Source organism: Limulus polyphemus, unplaced genomic scaffold (assembly GCF_000517525.1).
Source record: "Limulus polyphemus unplaced genomic scaffold, Limulus_polyphemus-2.1.2 Scaffold538, whole genome shotgun sequence".
NCBI lineage: Eukaryota > Metazoa > Arthropoda > Merostomata > Xiphosura > Limulidae > Limulus > Limulus polyphemus.
In genome coordinates this window covers 77110-102161 of record NW_013666148.1, presented here as the reverse complement: position 1 = coordinate 102161, position 25052 = coordinate 77110, and the positions used below count along the sequence as shown (strand labels likewise).

At 33.8% G+C, this 25052-nt stretch overlaps 1 protein-coding gene across 1 annotated transcript in view; it reads left to right on the top strand.

Annotated features, from left to right (window-relative positions):
- LOC106458961 overlaps positions 1 to 25052 on the top strand; it is a 101229-nt gene that overhangs the window by 14953 nt on the left and 61224 nt on the right. Inside the window, exon 2 of the mRNA XM_022385333.1 lies at positions 6034 to 6092. Within this exon, the coding sequence (XP_022241041.1) occupies positions 6034 to 6092 (59 nt within the window). The remainder of the gene's footprint in view (positions 1 to 6033; positions 6093 to 25052) is intronic.

Sequence of the window (25052 nt, the reverse complement as noted above, 5' to 3'; positions counted from 1 at the left end):
GTATTTGTATATAGTTAAAAATAACAACATTTATTAGCTATGTTTGCTGCTTCATATTGCTAAATAGGACTTTTTAATTCAATATCTCCCGCTGAAAGTTATTTACTTTCTCCACTTCTATAGCCTGTGATTATTATGTTATAAATTATATATTTTCACATCTTTCCGTAAAGTTACTCTACATCCTTATCTTCTCTACTTCTTTTCACTTTACGTGTTCTTCTCTATGTACGTAAACTGTGGCTAGCGTGCCGGTCTGTGAATCCGAAGGTCCACGGTTTGCATCCTGCTCTTGCAAAAAAGACGCCTTGCACATTGGGGCCGTGGATGCATTATCAGTGTGACGGTCAGATCCCATTATTCAAGTATTGTCGCTCAAGAGTTGTTGGTGAGTGCTGTTGACTAGCTGCCTTACTTCTAGTCTGTCAGTTCAAAATTAGTGCAGACAGCCCTTGTGTGACTTTGCGCGAATTTCGTAAACAATTCACCTCTGTATGCTCATTTCCGTTATTCATTTTGTGCATTTTACATTTTGCTTTAGCTGTCATTTTACGCGTTTTTCTTTACGTCTGTTTTTTCTTTTCAACTCGTTACTTTTGACCAACCAAGTAATTTCCATTATTTTTACCTGACTTTTTCTTGTGACATTATAGTCTATACAATATTTGTAATTTTCTTTTTCTCATGCTTTTGTTATTTTATGTTTTTCACGTGCTTTTTATTTCACATCATTCTTTTCGTTTTTATCTAGTTATTATATTCCGTTTTACTTAAATTTCTTTTTAAGTTTTTAGTTCATCCTTTTACCACTTTTATTCATGCTCTTGTTGTTGTTGTTGTTTTTTTTACCTTACAACACACACCATTATTTAACGTTTTTAATAAATAAAAAAAAATAATAAATTAATAAATTTTTATCTTAACCCTTCACAGTTTTTAGTCCCCTGGTGGAACAGTGGTAAGTCTACGGACTTCCAACGCTAATATCCGGGGTTCGATACCACGCTGTGCATACAGTCGATAGTCCAAGGTGGTCTTGCTATAAAAAAAAAAAAAACACTTTATAAGACTTTATTGCTGCTATAACTAAAGATGCAAAAGTATATCTAATTTTTCACTTGTCATTTCTCTCTGACATTCTCTGTCTCTTCTATTTAGCACTTTTCGCATCTTTTTCCCTACAAGTACTGCTTGGCTAACCCTCTTTTAATACTTGCATCCTCACGATTCTGTTCTGACAATCACCTCTGCTTTCTTTTCTATACACGACCTCTTTTTTTTTCTCTTAACCCACTCCCGTTTTCTCAGAATTTTCTACTTCTACTGTTCCTCTCTTTTTATTTTCCCCCACCTTTGTACTTTTCTATACCTATTGCATTTTATTTTCGGTAGTTTGCTGTAGATTGAATTTAAACTACACATCCTCACCTATATCGATTTTCTATGTACTGAATATTTTACAAGAACACTTTTCTGCAACTCAGCAACTCCACGAGAGACTTGTGTACACATAAATACGGCATTTTACGTGTCCTAATGGATTTTTAAGGCGTATAATTTACATATTTTGTTTCCTTTAGAATTGATTTCTGTTTACTTTGTGACTTAAAAAAATCACCATAAAATATTTATTATTATTTTTTATTAAAATTATTTTATTTTTCTGAATACACATCGCAACTTTATCTTTTGCTTTTATTTGTTTGTTTTGAAAAATCGCACAGGTATTATCTGCCCTAGCTTCCTGATTTTGTACTAATGGGCGAGAGGAAAGACAGCTAGTCAACTTTTGGGCGATTCTAATCGTCACTCTTATAACGCATCCACAGCCTCAAATTGCGCATCGCAATTTTGCAACGTTGAGATGCGAACCACAACCCTTAGACTAACACCTAGTGTGCTTACAACTGGGTCACTCCTAGCCCTTTGATAACAGACACGTTAACGAAGTTGGTCAATAAATTAATAATTCTCAATAACGTTTTAATACTTTTGAAAACTACAAAAAATTATACATTTCTAAAATGTCAACTTAATTTTTGAACCGCTGTAACAAATACAAAGAAGAATACTCGTGATTAAAAAGATTTTTTTTTTATTTTTCAACTTTACTGTGTAAAAATATTAATGACGTTTTTGGATCCATTCAAAATTCTATCTTACTCCACAGTTTCAAAAGTTTCAAAAACTCAATTTTGAAAGAAATATCCATCTTTTAAGCCTAAAATTTCTATAGACTTATATTTTTGAATTACGGTGTTTGGTAAGTTTACAGAATCTTCAAAGATGAAAAATAAAATAACGTTATATGGACAATTTGTAATATAATTAACAGCATACAAAACTATATATTTGCTGCTTCCTTGTTATATATATTTTAGAAAATGTTATTAAATTTCGTAGAATTCTCATTCAATAAGATGTCAAGAAAACGACTGAAACACGCTGTTTCTTTATCATTTATCTTTAGTGATTAAATTGTTTTGTTTAATGCTCTAATCCCTACATGCTAATGATTTAGAAAGAGGGTGTATAGTTCTGTTGCCTTCTTCTTCTTGAGTATACATCTCTTACCTGTATACATTACTGTTCTCATGATAGAAGCTGTTATTACCATCTTTCTCTTTGCCGTGATTAAATAATGGGTAACTACTGCGTTTATAAATATGATTTATACTTGTTCTTCCTTTGTGTATACAACGCTATTACTGTAATATTCAAATTTATTTTTAATATTTTTCCTGATATCAACTTTGTTTTTGAAGTCGTATCATAAAATATGAATACCAGAAGTATAACCACAGTTGTGTTTATAAATGTGTGCTTTCTCGTATGTAGGAAGTATTTATTTTAGTAAGCGTAAGGTTTATTTAATGTTATAAAGAAAGAAATAGGTATGTAGTAGGTTGAAATGATTTTTGTAACTGATAGGTATCAGTAAAAGCAAACTATACATCACTGCCACTCAATCCTATAACCTCGGTTCTAGGTGTGGCTTATGCCTAAGCTATGAATCCAAGGATTCGGGACTCACGGTCCTTTGCCACAAGAAAAACAAAAAGCGTGCTTCATACATTTAGACGTGGGTGCGCCTTGAGAGCCAAATTACACTACTCCATCGTACAAGAGTTGGCGGTGGGTACCGTTATCTAGCTGCCTTGTCTATCTTTGCACGAAATTCTGAAGTTAACAAAAGCTTATCCAAGTTTTTATCTTCTCTACTGAACTTAGTATTATCTAATTCACACTCGTTTTGGTGTTCACTCTACAACTTTATAAAGTTTTTACTGGTAATCAATAAGTTACTAAATTTGAACATAGTAATAGGCCATGAATGTAAAGTTTCTTCTATTTTTAAAACAGGTAAGTGAGTAGCGTGTGTTTCTACGCGACAGGTGAAATGGAACAAATTATGGCTACTGCGTATTCTACCTTTTCACAACCATAAAATCTATGTTTTACGTGTCACGAACCATGTAAAACCCAACAGGGAGGGACCCACGTGTCACGCAAGGTATAGCCTATAGTGTTTTAGTTTTTACAGATTTGAGCTTGAAAAAATTGCACCTTGCGCACAGTAACTTAGTAGAATATGTTGATAGCACTGATGATTTTTTTTAGAACACGAAAAGTGGGTCAAACTGCAATTTCGCCGTTTTCTATTCTACGTGGATTTTTTTTCTTATATTACGAAAGTTTTGAATCTTTCATAGAGCACACGCTACATCGATAAAAAGGATCTAAATATCAAATTTTAATTAAAGCTATTTATGTTGAAAATACATTCCATAATTAAATACAAGCTTTCAGTCAACCTGTGACCCAGCAAGATCTAGTGGTAATGGTGCTCGACTCTCAATCTGTGGGTCGCGAGTTCGAATCCCATCTTCGAACATTCTCGCCATTTCAGTCGTAAAGGCGTTATAATTGTACGGCCAATCCCACTTTTCGTTGGTAAAAGCGTTGCCCAAGAGTTGGTGATGTTGACTAGCTGCTTTCCCTCTAGTCTATCACTTCAAGATTAGGGACGGATAACGAGGAGAGCTCTCGTATAACTCTGCTTGAAATCCAATAAACAAACCTCTTAGAAACAGTTTCGACACATAACTTTAGAGACATGTGATAAGAATATTGTTTACGAAGTAGAAAGTTCGGTTACAGAGAGAGAAAATTCAATATTTTGTTGTTGCATACATCATATTAAAATTCATTTTTCATTTCTGGGGGATTTTAAAAAGTTTGCATTTACGGCTGAAAATATCATTAACAGCGAGAGCACTCAACTGATGTAATATTACAGTCTAATCTATATAAGTAAAAATGTAAGAATAGTTACTTAATTAGCTATAGTCATTAACGGGTTGACTTTTTATTGTTGATCTAAATAGGCAACTTGCTGAGATCGGAAACTAATATTAATTAACTATACTGTCATATTTATTTTATCTTTTTAGGTTTCGCAGAATTATTTTGTTTCTAAAATTAAGCAGATAAAGTTATAAAGATAATAAGTCGATAATTCTTCTCAAATACAAGGCATTTTTTCGTCTGAAAAGGTACAAACATTTCAAGAGGTTCTGATATGTCGTTCAATTTTTTAAAGTATTTCAGACGATTTGTTTATTATTTGTTTATTTGTAATTAAGCACAAAGCTACACAATGGGCTATCTGTGCTCTGCCCACCACGGGTATCGAAACCCGGATTCTAGCGTTGTAAGTCCGCAGACATACCGCTGTGCTACTGGTGGGCAAAGTGTAAATTTGTCTCATGTTTACTGTTATTTCATATGCGCTTGAATTAACACATTTTTCACAATAGAAATGCATGATCTTTTTTTAAAGAATACTCTATACTTTCGTAAGGAAGGCGTGTATCATAGTTAAAAGGTGTATTTTGTAACGCGTGTGCTTATATTTTCAAACCCTTTCTCCTGGCATGTTCATGTTGTTTTATCTTATACAACCCATTTCCCTTTAATAGCGTGTTCAGCGAAGATGGGCTTAATCTAAGTAATTTCCTGTCAACTTTTTTCAACTTGTAAAAACGATAATAGTAATTTCCACCAAAAAAAAATTGAATTTCAAACTCGTAATTGGAAAACAAAAATTCAAATCTGTTATAGAAAGAGCAAAAATTATGTTATTAAACAAGCCAAGAATTGCAGGTATTTTTATAGATAAAGGTTTGGCTTTGGTCTATGTAGATACATAGAAATGATGTTTTTAGGTTGGTTATTTACGGCGCGGATCTTGTGTTACTTTCGGGCTGTTGGTCTTAAAATGTTTTTCTAAAAACTTGACACGTTAACTTCTGAACCAAGGATATACAATGCTGTAGTTAACTTCAAACTTCTATATTGTAAGTGGTGTCATGTGTAACTATGAAAAAAAACATTCACTGTCCTCAGGTTTCTTATGACCATATAGCCACAATACTCTTCTTTTTGAAGCAGAAAAGAACATAAAAATAAAGGGAATCTCTCCATCGATTACGTGTGACGAAGATCCTTAGCCTTAAGGTTTCTAACCATATCCCATCAGTCGGAGCCCGTGCAACCTAATACAGCGGCTGTTGAATGGCCCTTTGTTGCCGTTAATAGCGGCTTCTGTGAGTTGGAAGCAATTCCACTATTGTGGGTGTACATTATTTCACTTGGTGACATAAAAACTTGTGTACCTTAATTATATTGGATTGTTAAGCCTCCTACCTTAAAGAACAAGTACAATTAACAACACTTGTTTCCGAGTTCGGTGTAACAACTTGAATGACTCAGTGCTTGAAATATACGATAATCAAATATGGAAATAAGTTTTGAAAAAAAAATGTTAATATTCTTTCCTTTGTATTAAAGCAATTTACATCACATAGTAGTTTTTCGCATATGAAAAAAAAATAAGATTCCATAACTTGCTACAGGTTTTTATTTGCATATGAGCTCATGCATATCAAACAGTAGTTTCCATGGTAACAAAGATGCGCGTCTAAAACATTATAGCTTTATTGTTTATCAAGTTTCGTACTTTTCTTTCAGGCTATCCAAGGGGCTCAGGACTCCAAGCAGATACCACCTATTAACGGAGGTCCCTCGGAGTAAGTTCATTATGTTCTAATATTATTGTATTTTTTATTTTAGTTCTGAAAGTATACATACTAACAAAACAGTAAACGATGTGAAAAAACCTCTCATGTCTTTGTACTCGAAAACAAATAAACAAGAAGTCTAAAAATTATATTAATATTTTAAACGGCTTAACGTCTATGCTAAATGAATATGATTTAAGTAGGTTTCTTAATATTTTATAACATTCTGTATGTAAGTTTTAATAACGAGTCATTTTTGTCATATAGGGACATACACTGTAATGATTGTTTTGTAATGTGTACGACTTATTGCTTCGAGGCTTCACAGCTGTATTGCCATGCATTTTTAATGTCTTTACATTGGGCTATGCAGGACCGTTATATTGAAAATTGTGTTTATCATGGCTTACCTTAATTAGTAATTTATAATCACCTTGTCTTGTTAATTAACTTTTTTAACATACATATGGTTAATAATCTTCAAACTAATCTATCTTTTGAACTCACTCTAAATGCTACTTAATAAAAATAATAGTTAACTAGAAATACAGGAGTGATTACAATCTTCTAATTAGTGTTATCTATGTTTAATGACTCTGTTGACAACAGTACCTTACGTAGTTATATTAGTTTGTCTTATATTTTCTTATTTCTTAACACAGAGCTTACTAGTGCACCTAATTATATTTAAAATACATCAAGGCTTATTAACTGTTTGTTAAAAAAGACCATGATGTTTCTTATTAATGTTGGTTACTACTAAACACAAATTGCAATACACTTATTCTCCGTAAAGTGCAAATAATGAATACCTACTTGTCTCTAACAAATTGAAAATTTAAAAAGCAAAACAGTTTTTAAAACTCCTAGTAATAGTAATCTTGAAGATTTTTTTCCATTGCGTAAAGTGTTATTCTAAGTAAGTAATGAAACTTAGTTACTCAGGTATACTTCTGTAAGCTCAGCGGAAAGTCTGAACACTAAAAAAATGAGTCTCGATAATCATGGTGGGCAAAGCACGGATAGCCAATTGTGTAGCTTTGTGCTTAGCTACAAAAACATTGCTGTCAGGATATGCTTTTTTAAAATTCATATCTTTACTCGTAACGATGCTTAAACATATTTTACTTTAGTGTACAAAACACTCATTTTATGCTAAACTTTTATTCGCAATTTGTTGGTTGCTATAGTAACAATTTCAAATATTAGTCTGATGAACTTTTATTCGGAAAAAAATTCCGCATTGTTTTCTTCTGTAATAATATGGTGTGAAGAAGACGAGCATTGGTAGGCCTATAAGTTGTGCCAAAACACATCTCAAGTTTACTTCCATTTTTTGGATACTATTAGATTGATTTAGAATCGTTTTTTCATATGACTAGTTGGATGTTAAGCGTAATTTTTCAAAGGTTATTAAAGAATAACTTATCCAAGCGGCCTTTGATAGCGAATTTCTGCTAATTTATCATCTTCGCTTGTAAAAAAAAAAATTACTAGTTCGTTACCCAGAAAATATCTGGCCAAAAAAAAATATTTTTTAATTTTTTCGCTTTATATTTCCTGGATTTTAAGACTAGTGAACTAGAATGAATATACTAAGTAATGGATAATTTATACTGTATACGTGCTTCAGTGCCTGTGATTTGTCTTGATTGAATGGACACTAATAATTCAGTCACGTGATAATCCCATTTCGCTAAGTCTGTTATATTTCCCTATAAATTAGGCTTCTCCTGTCCGACGGTTCGCTATAAGATAGGTACATTATCAAAGAAAATTAAGTCATAAAATTTGTTTATTCCTTTCCTTTAACTTTTGGGAGTTACTGAGCATGATCAGAAGCATTTGTTCTTTGTCCACAGTTCTCGTTTTTCAGCTTATTTGCCTTTTATGTTCATCTTTGCTCAGTTTTTAAAGTTTAAATACATCTGCACTAGACACCCTTAAAGGTTCTTGGTTATCAATAACAGGTACGTGTTTTTTGTTGTTGTTTCTTCACCACTACAAAAAAAAAACTTTAGTTTTCGAAAACAAAAAAGGAACCTGTTTTTTTTCTCTATTGAATGAATAATCGATAATTGTACTTCAATAAAATATCAGAAGAAAATTTATAGCTATCGAGGGAGATACTTGTCGTGCATCAGTTCTGTAATTTTCACTCGGTCCCTAAATGCTTAGATTAGCTATCTAGCTAGCCAGTGAAAGCAGAATGGACACTTTGATACGGACCATTAAGGCTCTGTGATCTCACTGTAGCAACATAACTCTTCATGTGGGGAGATTTGGTCAGAAAAAAAAAGATTATACCTTCTTCTTGGCTCAACTAATTCTCTTTATGATTTTCCCTTTATGGTATAAAGAATTATAGAATTTTGATTCGAGTAAAACTGTCCAAGTTTCATGTTTGGCCGAAAGTTTTACAGATTACAAATCACTTTATTTTTAACCCTTGTGTTTACACACGGAAACTAAAACTTGTACATTAAAAGTTGTTACCTCAGAAAGGAAGGATTTAAGGATATATTAATATCTCAGCGCCAGTTTTATGACAGCTTTGTTCTGGTGTTCAATAGGGAAACAATATTCTGTTGGATCTTCACTTTGTTTTCGTTTCACTAGTGAAGGGAGCTGTTACTGTTTTATGTTATTTTATTTCCAGAACACGTCATACTTTTTTGTTATCATAGTTTGCAGTACGTTTAGAAAACAGACGTACACATAATTTTTCTTTTTTTTGTTTTTAACACGGCTGAAAATTATTGTAATTATTTTCCTTTTCATAACACTAATTCAAATAAATTTAAATGTAAATTTTCTATAATCGTAAATTTCTCATTACTTCCTTGTTGTGAGTTCTTTTTGACATCCAGTCATCGTTACTTTATTATAGATACATAAAAACTAGAATTTACATCATTACGTGCATAATATTTGTCTGAACTTCATTAATATCAGTGCACCCAGTGTAAAGCCAAATGTGTTTAGGCTAAACCCGCAAGGAGGTTAAACGTTTTGTCAAGTAGATTAATATGATGTAAAATAAAGTTTGAGACAGGTTTATGTTGTTTTTTTCTACGGTTCAGAATGATTTTTTTATTATTATTATTATCCTTAGAACGAGATTTTTACAACTCCTTGTAGTTGGCTCTTCGAGATAGCTCGTGTGCTGTTTTCAACATTGCAATAATATTTAAATGAGCTGAACAAAGTACTTCATAAAGTTTAAGAGTGGGGTATATTTTCCAATTTTTTAGGCAGTAAACATCTATATCTTTAAGAGGGCGTGGATTAGTAGTTAGTGGGCTAGACTCTGAATCTTTGGGCCCATGTTTCGCACCCCGTTGCCGTAAAATCGCGCTCCGCACTGCGAAGCCGTGTATACGTTATAAAATCATCAAGTTGGCGGTCAAATCCAAAAATTGGCGGTTAGTACTTTTAATTAGCTACCTTCCCTCTAATCTATTAGTTCAAAATTAGGGACGGCTAGCGCAGATATTCATTGTCTAGCTTTGCACGAACTTCCGAAACAATTTACGAAAACAAACATGTATATTTTCTCAAAGAAGTAACTGATTATACACTGTGTGCTTCAGGTTTGTACTAAAAGAAAAGGAAAGAACAGCATATTCGTAATAATACCAGGCTTTACTTGAAGTTAAACTGCACGCACTTATAAAAATGCAGAACACCAACCTATACTGAATTTACATGCGTAAATTTGTTTCTTACATATGTTGTAATTGATTCTGGACATTTCGGTAATCATAGTGCATTATCTTCCTTTGTAACCTTAGATGCCAACGTTTAAGTTAGTTGTTGTTTTTTTTACGTGATTATCCTTATTAATAATACTTATTCGAATCATTTCTTGGAAGCTCTTTTGTTTTACTTCTTTTAACATCACGTGCTTTATTCATATATGCTGTTGCATTGATTAAAAAACATGGTCGGTGTATGATTTAATATCTCTTGAAAAGTATCTATTTCATCATCCGTTGCCAAGATAATACACGATGCTATTGACCAAAGTACGATATTCGTAATGTAACCCCATTACTGTAATTTATTATTTCAGCATTTCATGCTATATTAATTCAATATAAATTATTGGAAAAATATTTTCTACTGTGACCTAATTTTGTTTTCCATTTTACTTCAAATGTTGTTCGATAGAACACCCAAATAATATTCTTGGAGCGAGCGTTCTTGTATTATACTTCAAATTTATATTGCGTTACTTTTAGCGAGCGCACCACATAACAAGTTATTACTTCCCGAGTCATTAAAATATTAAGTATTGCTACCATTCAAACTTTCTATCGTTATCAAGCATATCCAGATAAGACGAAAAAGATTCATTAAGCTGAATTTTATAATGGAATCAATGGGGTTTGTCATTTTAGATATATATAACTCCATTATGACTTGAACTGATTTTTTAAATGCTACGTGATGGCGAGAGAGGCAACATAAATCGTTCTTTATAATAAAACTCAAATATCTCACTATTTTAAAGCCAAAGCTTATTCAGAAGTGATGGTACACGTGTATTCTTTGGGTTTCCATAGATTATCACGCAATTGTCTCCCCTGTGACTCAGCGGTAAGTAGCAAGGCTTATAACACTAAAAAATCGGGTTTCGATACCCGCGCTTGGCAAAGAACATGGCCCATTGTGTGTAGCTTTGTGCCTAACAACAAACAAAATTATGCACTTATATAAGGCGTCTGGATGCAACAATCGTTTATAATGTGTATTTTATATAGTATTTGCCAAACTGTCTTTAAGTTCTCATTAAGAATAAAAAATTTACTACAAGAATATTTATAATTAAACGAAATTTGATTTTCAGTAGACCAAACATATCAGATAACAACCAACAAAGGAGGTTTCTGGAGTGCTAAGCCAAGACTATATGTGGAGATTTATAGGATGCTAAACTAAGACTGTATGCAGGGGTTTATAGGGTGCTTGGCCAAGACTATATGTGGGAGTTTATGAAGTACTTGGCCAAGACTATATGCCGGGGTTTATAAAGTGCTAGGCCAAGCCTATATGCCGGGGTTTATAAAGTGTTAGGCCAAGACTATATGTGGGAGTTTATTGGATGCTAGGCTAAGACTATATGCGGAGGTGTTTGGAGTGCAAGGCCAAGACTATATGTGGAGGTTTTGGAGTGCTAGGCCAAGACTATATGCCGGGGTTTATAAAGTGCTAGGCCAAGACTATATGCGGAGGTTTTGAAGTGCTAGGCCAAGACTATATGCGGAGGTTTTGGAGTGCTAGGCCAAGACTATATAGGGAGGTTTTGGCGTGCTTAGGCCAAGACTATGTGCGGAGATTTTGGAGTGCTAGGCCTTGACTACATGCGGAGGATTGGAGTGCTAGGCCAAGACTATGTGCGAGGTTTTGGAGTGCTAGGCCAAGACTATATGCGGAGGTTTTGGAGTGCTAGGCCAAGACTATATGCGGGATGTGGAAGGCTTAACTTGTTTATTGCAGTAGTTGCACTTAACATGGTGTTCAAAACTACTATCACCTATAATTGCCAATTTCTAATTGCTTGCTTTATACACACCATTTATCGTAGGTATACATAATGCATTGTCACTGTTCAACAGTATTAAGTAATAACGCTCAAATAACAGTAATTAGAACACTACATCTGTTGTCAAAATCTCCATCGCGCCTTCGTAAATGAAAGAACATTTAACAGTAAATTCATATTTTGTCTTTTGCTAGAAGATTCCGTTGATTAAAATAGATAAATGAAAAAATTTTTAAACGTGTTTTTTTCAAGATATCGGATCCTCTTTACACCTACTTGCAATGATTTCTTTCTTCTTACTCGCACACGCAATGGAACCGTGCAGTGCACGCGCGCACACACGCTACTTTCTTTTTGCTTTTCTCAGAAATTTAAGATGGGAATAAATACTGAAAGTTTGATAAAGGATTAAATTCTTTATGTTGTATTGTTTGCTATCATTCAGCAACATTTATTTTCTAAAACTGTTTGGCTCTCTTCAGAAATCTATATTTGATATTCTTATCCCATCCCAGGTTCGTGATACTTTTATTTTACTAGTTTGCTAACTTACCTTTTCTTTGTTCATTGTCGCGACATGTTGAGATTTCGCGGAGGTAAAAGTTGTATTCGTATTACATTTTACTTTTCTAGTGTGTTAACGTTCCTCTTCTTTGTATACTGTCACGACACGTAGAGATTTCATGGGCGTAAAAGTTGTATGTGTATTACATTCTATTTTACTTGATACCAGTAATTAGTGTGCTTTAAATTGAGTGTCTAAAAAATTAAGAAATGTGAATTAGATTTTATCCTTTTTTGTTTTTGAGAATGAATTAAAACCATTGTAATGTTACTAAAATGTTAATGTAGGTGTGTTTTTATAATGATTGCATTTCTTATGTGAATGGATACTTTAAATCTGTCATTTTGAGGTAAGAGTGATAAATAGACAAGGAAATATCCTGTTAGTCATTAAATCAATACCCTGTTAAGCATTAAATCAATATCATGTTAGGTATTAAGTCAATATCCTGTTAGGCATTAAGTCAGTATCCTGTTAGACATTAAATCAATATAATTTTAGGTATTAAATCTAAGATAAAAAGAGGCTGGCTTGCGGCGTAGAATCATGATAACATAATGTTTATTTTTTAATATAATTGCCGTTGTTGGAAGTTTTAATATTTCTCACTCATTATTTTCTGATATTTCTTTATTTATGTTATTGTATTTACATGTAACTGTGCATTTTTTTCTGTTTACAGTGTATTTTTATTTTTAACTATGAAACAAAAGTCATCGAATCCGTTCTGTTCAGATTTTCCAGTTATTTCCATTATGTGTCATCCAGTTACTTGTAATCAACACAATATAATTGTAAACAAAGTCTGTTCTTTCTTGTAATCCGAGTCATATTCATTACGAGTACTGAATTATTGGACCATAATGCACTAATCTAAAAACAAGGTGTTATCAAAAACAAGATATTGGTGAGCCGATACGTCCTTAATCTGTTTTGTGTGTTATGAGTGGAAGAGAGGTTTCTACGTGTGTCTTGTTTAAGAAATATTTTAAGATGCAAATCTGACTAGCGACATCAAAGTTTACTGACTTAAATAAATACATAAAATATATCAAGCTTATACCAGAAAAGTTTGTTATGATGGTTCATGAATTCGCATATAAAACAAGTTTGTTTGTTTTTGAATTTCTCGAAAAGCTACACGAGGGCTATCTGCGCTAGCCGTCCCTAATTTAGCAGTGTAAGACTAGAGAGAAGGCAGCTAGTCATCACCACCCATCGCCGACTCTCGAGCTACTAATCTAAAAACAAGGTATTATCAAAAACAATATATTGGTGAGCCGATACGTCCTTAATCTACCAACGACTAGTGGGATTGACCGTCAATTATAACTCCCTTACAGCTGAAAGGGAGAGCATATTTGGTGGGACGGGGATTAGAACCCGCGACCCTCAAATTGCGAGTCGAGTGTCGTAACCACCTGGCCATGCCGGGCCAAATATAAAACAAATGAATATGTTATTAATTAATCAACCATGGATATTACTGGAGGTAGATATATATATATATATGCATATATACTGAACGAAATGAATCTATAATGCTACAGAATAGAGAAATAAGTATGCGAACTTTTCAAAATATTTTACATCATAGCAATGTAATATATTTCCTCTAAAATTATATTATTAGAACCCAGGAACCCCCAAACACTAATTGAAACATTGTTCTCAGTTCATTTAATATATCTGATAGAATGTAGAAGGTAATGTTTAGTAACGTAGATTTTTATGTGACTTTTTAAAAATGTTCATTAATACCACTCTTCTGTGCGAGTTAGAAGGTAATGTTCGTTAATGTAACTCTTCTGTGTGACTTGGAATATATTGTTCAGTAATGTAACTCTTCTGTGTGACTTGGAATATATTGTTCAGTAATGTAACTTTTCTGTGTGACTTGGAATATATTGTTCAGTAATGTAACTTTCTGTGTGACTTAGAAGGCAATGTTGAGTAATGTAACTCTTCTGTGTAACTTAGAATATATTTTTCAGGAAGAATGTAACTTTACTGTGTGATTTATAAGATAATGTTCAGTAATGTGACTCTTCTGTGTGAGTTAGAAGGTAATGTTCATTAATGTAACTCTTTTGTATATCTCCACTATTGTATCTTACATTTTTTCTAATCTTTATTCATTAGTGACAAAACGAATTTTCAAAAATCGGACAGATTTAGGAAATGAAATGGTCGTAGCTATGGCATCATTTATTTGAAATAATCTGATAATAATTTGTTGACAGAGTTGATTATCAAAGCTAAACGACCGATTAAACAAAAAAGCTATCAAAAGCTTACAGAAAGAAAAACTATTCTGAAACACTGCAGCATGTGTAACAGCTTTGTCTAGTTTCTTAAATCCTAGCAGAAAATATTCCGTATAATTTTTAAATTAAGTGATGAAATAGAAACATATGTATGTTACTAACTCCTTAAATATCTTATAATCTAATTGTATTGATGTAATATAAGAATATTTACCAACTCATTAAGGATTTTATAACCAAGAGCAAAGTCTATTACACACACACGAATGGCCCAAGTTACCTGTCATACAAATATTACATTCCAATTAAGAGCAGAAATGTTGCACATAGTCGTTAATGTAGAGTGGGATAATGAACAATGCCATCACTTTAAACAATACAGACAGATATTGCTGCACATAGTTTTACTCCAAGTAATATAGAAAACTATAATTGTGTAAGGTCATCACTATTGTTAACTTGGAATGGTGCTACAGCTGTGCAAAATAATCACTCCAAGTGAATAACACAGGAAGCTGTGTTGTATGAACAGTCGTCGCTCAAGATATTGTTACATACAGTATTTACTTTAGATATAAGACCGAGTTCGGGTCAGTGATTAGCGTGCACTCTACAAAGCACCGACAACTATTGTTGCACACGGTTCTCGCTACACATGATACGGAAAGGTATTATTATATAGAGTCGCCACTCTAAAACACCAACAGCTATTATTACACGCACACATACACACACACACAGAGACGTCAATCTAGATAACAGGGTTTGTCGTGTAAGTCTATAACTGTTGATAATATGTACAGCTATTTTTATGCACAGTCTTCACTCCTGATAACAGGAAAAGTATATTTTACAAGGTTGTAACTCTAGATAACACGAACAGCTATCGTTGTACACAGTCGTCACTCCAGAGAACAGGAAAAGTATATTTTACAAGGTTGTAACTCTAGATAACACGGACAGCTATCGTTGTACACAGTCATCACTCCAGATAACAGGAAAAGTATATTTTACAAGGCTGTAACTCTAGATAACACGGACAGCTATCGTTGTACACAGTCATCACTCCAGATAACAGGAAAAGTATATTTTACAAGGTTGTAACTCTAGATAACACGGACAGCTATCGTTGTACACAGTCGTCACTCCAGATAACAGGAAAAGTATATTTTACAAGGTTGTAACTCTAGATAACACGGACAGCTATCGTTGTACACAGTCGTCACTCCATATAACAGAAAAAGTATATTTTACAAGGTTGTAACTCTAGATAACACGGACAGCTATCGTTGTACACAGTCGTCACTCCAGATAACGGGAAAGGTTTGTTGTACAAGGTTGTAACTCTAGATAACACGGACAGCTATCTTTGTACACAGTCGTCATTTCAGATAACAGAAAAAGTATGTTGAACAAGACTGTAATTCTAGATATCTCTGACATCTACTGTTTTATAAAGTCGTCACTCCAAATAACAGGAAAGGTTTGTTGTATAAGGCTGTAACTCTACATAATATGGACAGCGATCGTTGTACACAATCTCACTCCTGATATAAAGAAAAGGTTTGTTGTACAAGGCTGTAACTCTAGATAATATGGACGGCGATCGTTGTGCACAGTCGTCACTCCTGATATCAGGAATGGTTTGTTGTACAAGACTGTAACTCTAGATAACACCGACCCCTATTTTTTGTGCACAGTCGTCACTAATGATAGCAAAAAAAGTTTGTTGTACAATACTGTAACTCTAGATAACACTAACAACTATTGTTTTACACAGTCGTCACTCCGTATCACAGAAAAGGTCTGTTGTACAAGACTGTAACTCTAGATATCTCTGACATCTACTGTTTTATAAAGTCGTCACTCCAAATATCAGGAAAGGTTTGTTGTACAAGGCTATAACTCTAGATAACTTTGATAGCTATTTTTGTACACAGTCTTTACTCCAAATAACAGAAACGTTATGTTGTATAAGTCAAACTCTAGATAACTCTGAAAGCGATCATTGTACAGAGTCGTCACTCCTGATAACAGGAAAAGTTTGTTGTACAAGGCTGTAACTCTACATAACGCTGAAAGTTATTTCTGTGCACCGTCTTCACAATAAATAACACTGAGAGCTATTACTTTGCACAGTCATCACTCCCAGATAACAGGAAAGGTTTGTTGTACAAAGTTGTAATTCTGACAACTATTGTTTGATACAGACATCACTCCAGGTAACAGGAAAGGTTTGTTGTACAAAGTTGTAATTCTGACAACTATTGTTTGATACAGACATCACTCCAGGTAACAGGAAAGGTTTGTTGTACAAGGCTGTAACTCTACATAACGCTGAAAGTTATTTCTGTGCACCGTCTTCACAATAAATAACACTGAGAGCTATTACTTTGCACAGTCATCACTCCAGATAACAGGAAAGGTTTGTTGTACAAAGTTGTAATTCTGACAACTATTGTTTGACACAGACATCACTCCAGGTAACAGGAAAGGTTTGTTGTACAAAGTTGTAATTCTGACAACTATTGTTTGACACAGACATCACTCCAGGTAACAGGAAAGGTTTGTTGTACAACGCTGTGATTCAAGATAACAGGGAATGTTATCGTTGTACACAGTCGTAACTCTAAGTAATATAAAAGTAATTTTTTACAGGTTATTCAATCAGGGTAATATATACAGTTTCTCTTGCACAAAGTTATGTATACAGATAACGAAAACAGATTCAGTTACTTAGAGCAGTTATTCGTGCGGGTAACACAAAATAAACTATAATTTTACAAAGTCGTCACTCATAACGCATACAGACATTGCTACATACAGTTATCACATCATGTATAACCCATAGCAATTTTACAGTCAATAGTAAATGAAAATATTTAAGAGTTAGGAAACTTGCATGTATCGCTAGAACCATAAAATGAACTGTTTAACGGTTTGCGGAACATTTTATCAATGTATATGCAGTGACTAAGTAAGTATATAACATAAAATCTCTAGTCACAAATGTTTTCTGTTTAAGTTAATAAGATTTGTGAAGTATTAGAGCCCGAAACGTCATCTCCCATCCAGACAGAAAAGTAGATCAGTCCATAAGAAACTGTTCAACATGACGAACACGCTACCTTAAACTTGCTCTAAAAAGGTCTTAGCAGTAAACCAACATTTATGAAAGTGTTTTTATTCAGAATTTTCTGAAAACGAGAAAGACTGACAAGAATATATAACATCGGCATTTATTTTGTATTAATCGTTTGTGGAGCCAAGATCTGATTACCTGCACACCATCATAGAAGAAAATAAACAAGTAATAAAAACATTTTATAAATGTAAAATGATGTAAGGATGGCAATGCCAAAACTAACACAAACAAGAATATAGGGATGATACAGCTATACATAAATCATTCCGACATGACTTTCAATATTAAAATTTAACCCATTGACTGCTGATTCGCCGTTTTGGGAAAAGATCTGTCTCCGGCAGATGAATGTGAGTGTGCTGTATACAGGGTACAGCTCGCAAATATTCCGCTCGTGTTTATAGCAGCCTCAGTCAAAGGGTTAATGTTACACTGTAAAATGCACAAGTACAAAATGGTTACGAGGTCGGTCAATTTCTGCGACCTCGTCGCGAAAGTCTGTAACAGTCAAGACATGTTTTGACTCAACTTGGTCCTCCTTGCACATAAGTCTTACGCTCTTAGTTACACTACATTGATGCCTACCCTGACATAACCATGATATTATGATAAACAAACTGCATACCAACAGGCGGGAATATATAACTTCCAACTGCAGCAATATTAATGTCAAGAATGCATTTTACAGTTTAACATTAACTTTTAATGTTGAAAGTCATGTAGGAATGATATATGTATATCTGCATCATCCCTATATTCGTCTTTGCATTTTTTTTTTGGCACTGCCATCCCCTCATCATTTTACAGTTACAAAATGTTTTTATTACTTGTTTTGGGAAGTTTTTTTTTCCTAACTGAAAGTTAGTGTACTCTATGAATGTGTAATAAAATTAAATTTATTTATTTTTTGCTCTTTCACTTCATACATAATATAGGGGTTGACTCTCTAAAGACACCAATTGTATAGTGTACAAAGCATTAAGTATTCTACATGTTACAATCATCTAATGCTCATCTATTATTGGCTGGTAATTCCTGTTTCACACTGTACTTAGGTTTTTTAAAGGAACACCAGATTTCTGTAAAACAAATACTAAATTTATGGGGTAATGATAACATCGTTTACACTAGAATTTTTTTTATTACTACTAGTTATTACGACTAAGTGATGACATCGTGCACTGCCCAGAAACACATAGAGTTGACTTAGTTTAAACTGACGTTAGTCATAAAGTGCTTGTAGAGTTATCTCAACTGAACCAAGAAGAAAGATAAACAATTTGGTGGATTGGTCACTTTCTGGTTTGGTATCTTAGTGATGGTTTCTTTCCTTGTTTTTTAGGCTTGTTGGGTAGAGGAACAAATGAAAGACAGTGGCTATCATCTTTTAAAGTAAAAATCTCTGTCTTTGTTGATTTATTAGCGTACATATTTGTATTATGCTTATTGAGTACCTTGGCCAATCCTACATACAGAGTCTACCGACTCTATAATTATTTATACTTTTATCATTATTTAGTTATAATTATATTTTTAGTCCCCAGATGGCTTATCGGTAAGTTAAAATTCGAGTTTTGACACCCGCGGTGGACAGAGCACAGATAGCCTATTGTGTAGTTTGTACTTAACAAACAAACGAACAAACGCATCTTTTTAACGTATATAACATAACGTCAAATAACATTAATAACAACACATTTTTACTTTCTAAATTGAAAGTGTTTTTAATTTTTCAATGTAATTTTAATTGATTCATGTGGTCACCATAATAACATGTTTTTATTATCAGCTTGCGTCATTGTTTGCGAGAATATCTAAATTCTTTTCTGGCGAGAAATTGTTTCCGCTGTGGTAGCTAATACTAGTGAAAGGCAGTACAGCTGAAGTAACATTTAGTCCGCTAGTGAAAACTGTTAAATATTACTTAAGTAACCTGAAACATCTCCATTATAAATGCTAATGGAACTGAACTGCCGGATATTTAACAATGAACGGCTTTGTTAGTAATCATGAAAGTTTTCTGCGAAAGTCATTATAAACTTCTAAACATCAAATTATATTTCTATTACAAAATAATAAGTTAGGAGCTTGTGTTTATGCGTTTGCTATTTCTATTTCATGTAATTGGGAAGATTTCTCTAATTAAAGCGCAAGATCGACATTTTTACGCGATGTCAAATTGTTACTATATGCATAGGCATGGCCGTAGCTACGAGGTCACCGAGGTTCGGATCTCGGTTAAAATTAGAAATTAAATGCATCGTACTATTTAATTTGGGCCCGGCATGGCCAGGTGGTTAGGGCGCTCGACTCCCAATCCGAGGGTCGCGGGTTCGAATCCCCGTCACACCAAACATGCTCGCCCTTTCAGCCGTGGGGGCGTTATAATGTGACGGTCAATCCCACTATTCGTTGGTAAAAGAGTAGCCCAAGAGTTGGTGGTGGTGGGGCCCTCTAGTCTTACACTGCTAAATTAGGGACGGCTAGCGCAGATAGCCCTCGTGTAGCTTTGCGCGAAATTCAAAAACAAACAAACAAACAAACTATTTAATTTTATATTCACATGTACAAAATAGGCCTGGTGGTCCGACGGGCTTATATTCCTTTTGTGGTGTGGATCGAGAAACTATTACTCATTTGTTTTTCCAATGTTCCAGAGTACAGAATATGTGGAATCTAGTTTTTAGTTTATTGAAGATAGTTTTAGGCCGTAGCTTACTGGACCAAGAAAAAGAACAGGTGGCCTTGGTTGGAATTTTACCCCATTTGAGTTCGAATCACCTCAGGTTGTTACGCTTGTGTTCATGTATAGCTAAGTTTGTGATTTATTCTGCTTGTTGTAATGTTCTATCACATGGTGTTGGTGTTCATTTTGTGAAAATCTTTAAAGCTCAACTTAAAGCTAAAATCTATTTCGATTTTTTACGGTTTCCGTAACGAGACAAATTATCAAATTTTTATACTATTTATCGCGACTCTGGGCATTTGGTAGGTGAAGGTGTTTAGGGTTACATCCTATGTCGTGATTTGGTATGATAATAATGTTTTGATTTTTGATGTTTATCAGTTTAGATCATCTTATTCTAATTAAGTTTAGCAGCATTTTTTCTTTGTTTGTTATTACTAATTTTCTCTGTATGTAACTTAAGTATTTAACCTTAACTATTTTTTTCTTACACTCCAGATTTGTATCGACATATTCATGAGATGTGTTGAATCACTGATGTATTTATGTTTACACCCGGTCTACGAGGGTGGATTAATAAAGAAAAAAAAGGCGCTCGACTCGTAATCTGGGTGGTCGTGGGTTTGAATTCCCATCACCGAACATGTTGGGATTTCAGCCGTGAGGGCGTTATAATATGATGGCCAGTTTTACTATTCCTTGGCAAAAGAGTAGCCCAAGAGTTGGCAGTGGGTGATGTAGACTAGCTAAAAGTCTTTAGAAGTAAGCTGTGCAATATGTGTTGTTTTGTGCTATATTTACAGATAAACATGGTAGGAATTTTGCTTCCATTCACAGAGAACTGACAGTAGCTTATTTGATATTCTATTATATAATTAGAACCGAGCTGCAGCAAATGTATGACCGGTTAAAATTTTATTAACCAAGCTGTGCATCTTGTGATCGTAAAGAGAGAATTTTTGTGTATATTCTTTTTTTTCTAACATTTGACTAAACATTCATTAATCAACAAGTGCAAAATTAAATATTTCAATATAACTCTATTTAAATAATACTCATAATGTATAGAATGCAATATATATATATATATAATATGTGTTGAAAATATCGGCATCAAAAACATAATTGGTATTATAAATTGAATTCAAAAATCATATTTGTTTTTATCTATCATCTGCTTTCTATCATATCGTATCATATACACGATGTTTTCAGGATTTAGAGGTACAGGCTTTAGTATGAGCCTCGACAAGCAATAACAAAATCTTCTTCAAAACAAAAGCTTTGAAGACTATGTTTCGAAAGCTATGACGTCCATCCTGTCAGTGGTCATGATGGGTGGTAATTAAGAGAGAGAAGCAGGTGTATCAACAGATCATAGTTACATTGACTAAAATGGCTTGAGGTCACAATAAGTGGAGTTGGACCTAGGAAGTAACTGTTTTGTAATCGTGAAAGAGGTGTTAAAGTAATCTTTCTTATTCTACTAGTCATTTTCATAAGTTCACAAATGAAATTTAGTGGTATGAGCCAAAGGTGACTGAGCTCGTATTTTATATCGAGGCCGGGCGTGGTCAATCGGTTAGTGTACCGGACAGAGAATTTGATAGTCGACGCTTCGCATCCCCTTGCCGCGAAATCGCACTTCGCACTCTTAGGCTTTGTGTGCGTTATAAGAGCAACTGTCAGATCGCACTATTCGAATAGAGCAGCCCAAGAGTTAACAATGGATGTTGTTGACTAGCTGTCTTTCTTCTAGTCTATAAATTCAACATTACGGACAGTTAACGCCGATGTCCCTTTGCATGTATAATATATCCTAAACAAACAATTTTCCGTAATTTGTTTGTTTGTTTGTAATTAAGCATAAAGATACACAATGGGCTATCTGTGCTCTGCCCACCACGGGTATCGAAACCCGGATTCTAGCGTTGTAAGTCCGCAGACATACCGCTGTGCCACTGGAGGCGGGCTTCGGTAATTTAATGGGGCTGGTTTTGAATTTACCTTTTACGTAACTATTAACGTTTTATTTTAGTTTGCTACAAAAAATATGACATTTCAGCAAATTAATGAAATAAATGAAATACAATGCACTTTTATTAATGCCTGGGCATCCAAGGAAGCAAATAATCTTTCTGTATCCAATCTTCACATTTCTAAGTGTACTAATCACGACAGACATATGAATATTCCCCTATTCATTAGCGTTCTATTAGGAAGGGTGTCTAACAGCCTTTCTGTTATAAAATATTCATACATTCAGATTATAAAAATGTGTTTAAATTTACAATACGAAGATATTCTTTGTACACAACGACATTGTAAATCAAAGAAATCTGGAAAATCGACAAAAGTCACATGTATACACGTTGCTTCCACGTCATATACGTCTAACCATCACATATCTGAAGCAACTAAATAATTAAAGAAGTATTCATGCTCTGCATACAAAGGCATACTGGTCAAGTTTTAATGAGGTGCCTATGTATTTCTATGCGATTGTGCTGTTGAAACAGGTTATGGGAAATCGTCATACCAATACAACAGACAGATTATGGAAAGCCAACATGGAGAAGGGGTGTGCTTTGTATATGACAACTTTGCGACGGAATCTTTTGCAATTGACACTATCCTAAAGGAATATCATCATGATAAATGATAGAGCATTACTGGTCGTGGTGACATAGACTGTAATGACGACGTGATCAAACTCCAAAATCCTTTTAATATAACGTACTCAAACTCTGTATACTTCACGATTTGCTACTAGAGTTGAGAAAAATAACGAAAATTATGACGCTTTTAAAAGCATTATAGCAGCAAGGCTGATTGATGATAGTGGTAAATCTTGCAGGCAAATATAAACGTTATTGAAAACCTGAAGGTTTTCCGAACTTGTACTAAAATGCTCTTATATGACAAATCGATGAACTGATGTATCATATAATTACTGTATAAATCACCTGTTTGAATGTAATATCGACTTTAAAGTAGGCTTTAGTTGAAGTAAGTTACACCCATCTTCGTATCTTATATATATATATATATACAACATTGAATTACACCCATCTGCGGGTTCGAATCCCCGTCACACCAAATATACTCGCCCTTTCAGTCGTGGGGGCGTTATAATCCCACTATTCGTTGGTAAAAGAGTAGCCCAAGAGTTGGCGGTGGGTGGTGATGACTAGCTGCCTTCCCTCTAGTCTTACACTGCTAAATTAGGGACGGCTAGCGCAAATAGCCCTCGGGGAGCTTTTGTGCGAAATTCAAAAACAAACAAAAAACAACCATCTGCATACATTTGAAGTTACATCTTACTGACTTAACATGCTTAAAGAATGTTGAACCACTGCAGTCGTTGGACTATTGAAGTTACATCCTATCGATATCGTATCTTGTTTAAGTAATAAATGAAGTAAATCTTCGTAACTGTGAATCGGTACCATAATCCTGTCAAACTAGTATTAGCGACACTAGTGTTAGTTGAAAATATTTTAAAACATCTGATATTAAAAATCTCTTTAAGCGATTATTTCTTTTTAAAAATGTATTAATTCCATTTTGAAAATCCGGTGTCCAAATGCACGTTCAACATCTCAAGAGCATGGGTACTTAGAATCTTTCAAAGTACAGTAAATATGATTTCGTTTAACACATTGTTTTAACCATGTAAAAACATCAAATTTGTTCTGCTTTTTATTCAATTGAAGGTTATGTTATTACTTTATTTTAGCGCACTAGTAGCTATTATTTTATAGGTAGGATGAGAAAGTAAACAGTCCTCCGCCTACTTGATATCTTGCAATAGTTTCCAATAAAATTATTCCTAAAAACCTCTAACAGTTTTGTCCAAATTATATCGAATTGTTATCTTTTGAAAACAGACACGTTCACACACAAATTAAGCATATTAATAAAAAAACAATAACCTTTAATATGTAAGAAATGTGCATGAACTTAAATTTGATATTGCTGCATTTCCTTTATATATATAAATATATATGTGTGTGTATATGTGTGATAAAATGAGGACAGTATTGAGTGAAGAAGATATTATGTAAATGTGTAGTCCAGGCATATCTTGTAGTACTAAACTAATTACAAAGTAAGGCTGAATTTGACAGATGCTATTAGCTAAACCCCCTAAAGCCAAAACTAACCAGCTTTGGTTTATATATTGTACTGTAAGGAATGAATCATTCGTTATATAAAATATTGGATTCTTTCACTCTTTCTTTAATCAGGGACGATGAAAATGTTACAACTTATTAACATGCTAAAATTTGTGGTGGTGACATTCCGTGAGAAGATTAACAACAAGTAGTTGTTTTCTATAGAAATTGGTTTATTTCACAGTTACTAGACTGGTAGCTTCTAATTTCGTATGTTTTGCTCTTATTTTTATCATCTATATTTCTAGAAATAAGCTAACGCATTAATTTACGCTCAAAAAGGAATCTGTTATTCATAAACATATTTTAGACGACATAAAATTCATTTTGTATGGAACCAATCAAAAATAGTGTTACGTCTCGGTTCGTTAGTTAATTTTCCGTAACTTCGTTCCGACGAAACTTTAGCGACACAAGTCCTTTCTTAAATAAAACTGGTTTATTCTTTCTGAATATAACTTTGCGATACACTTCATTTCAACAGTCGCGCTATAATTCTCAATGAACTTCTCACGTGCTTAACAATATTCTCTCTGACTGCAGTTCAATTACTCATTACACTGTTGTCCCGTCACGTTGT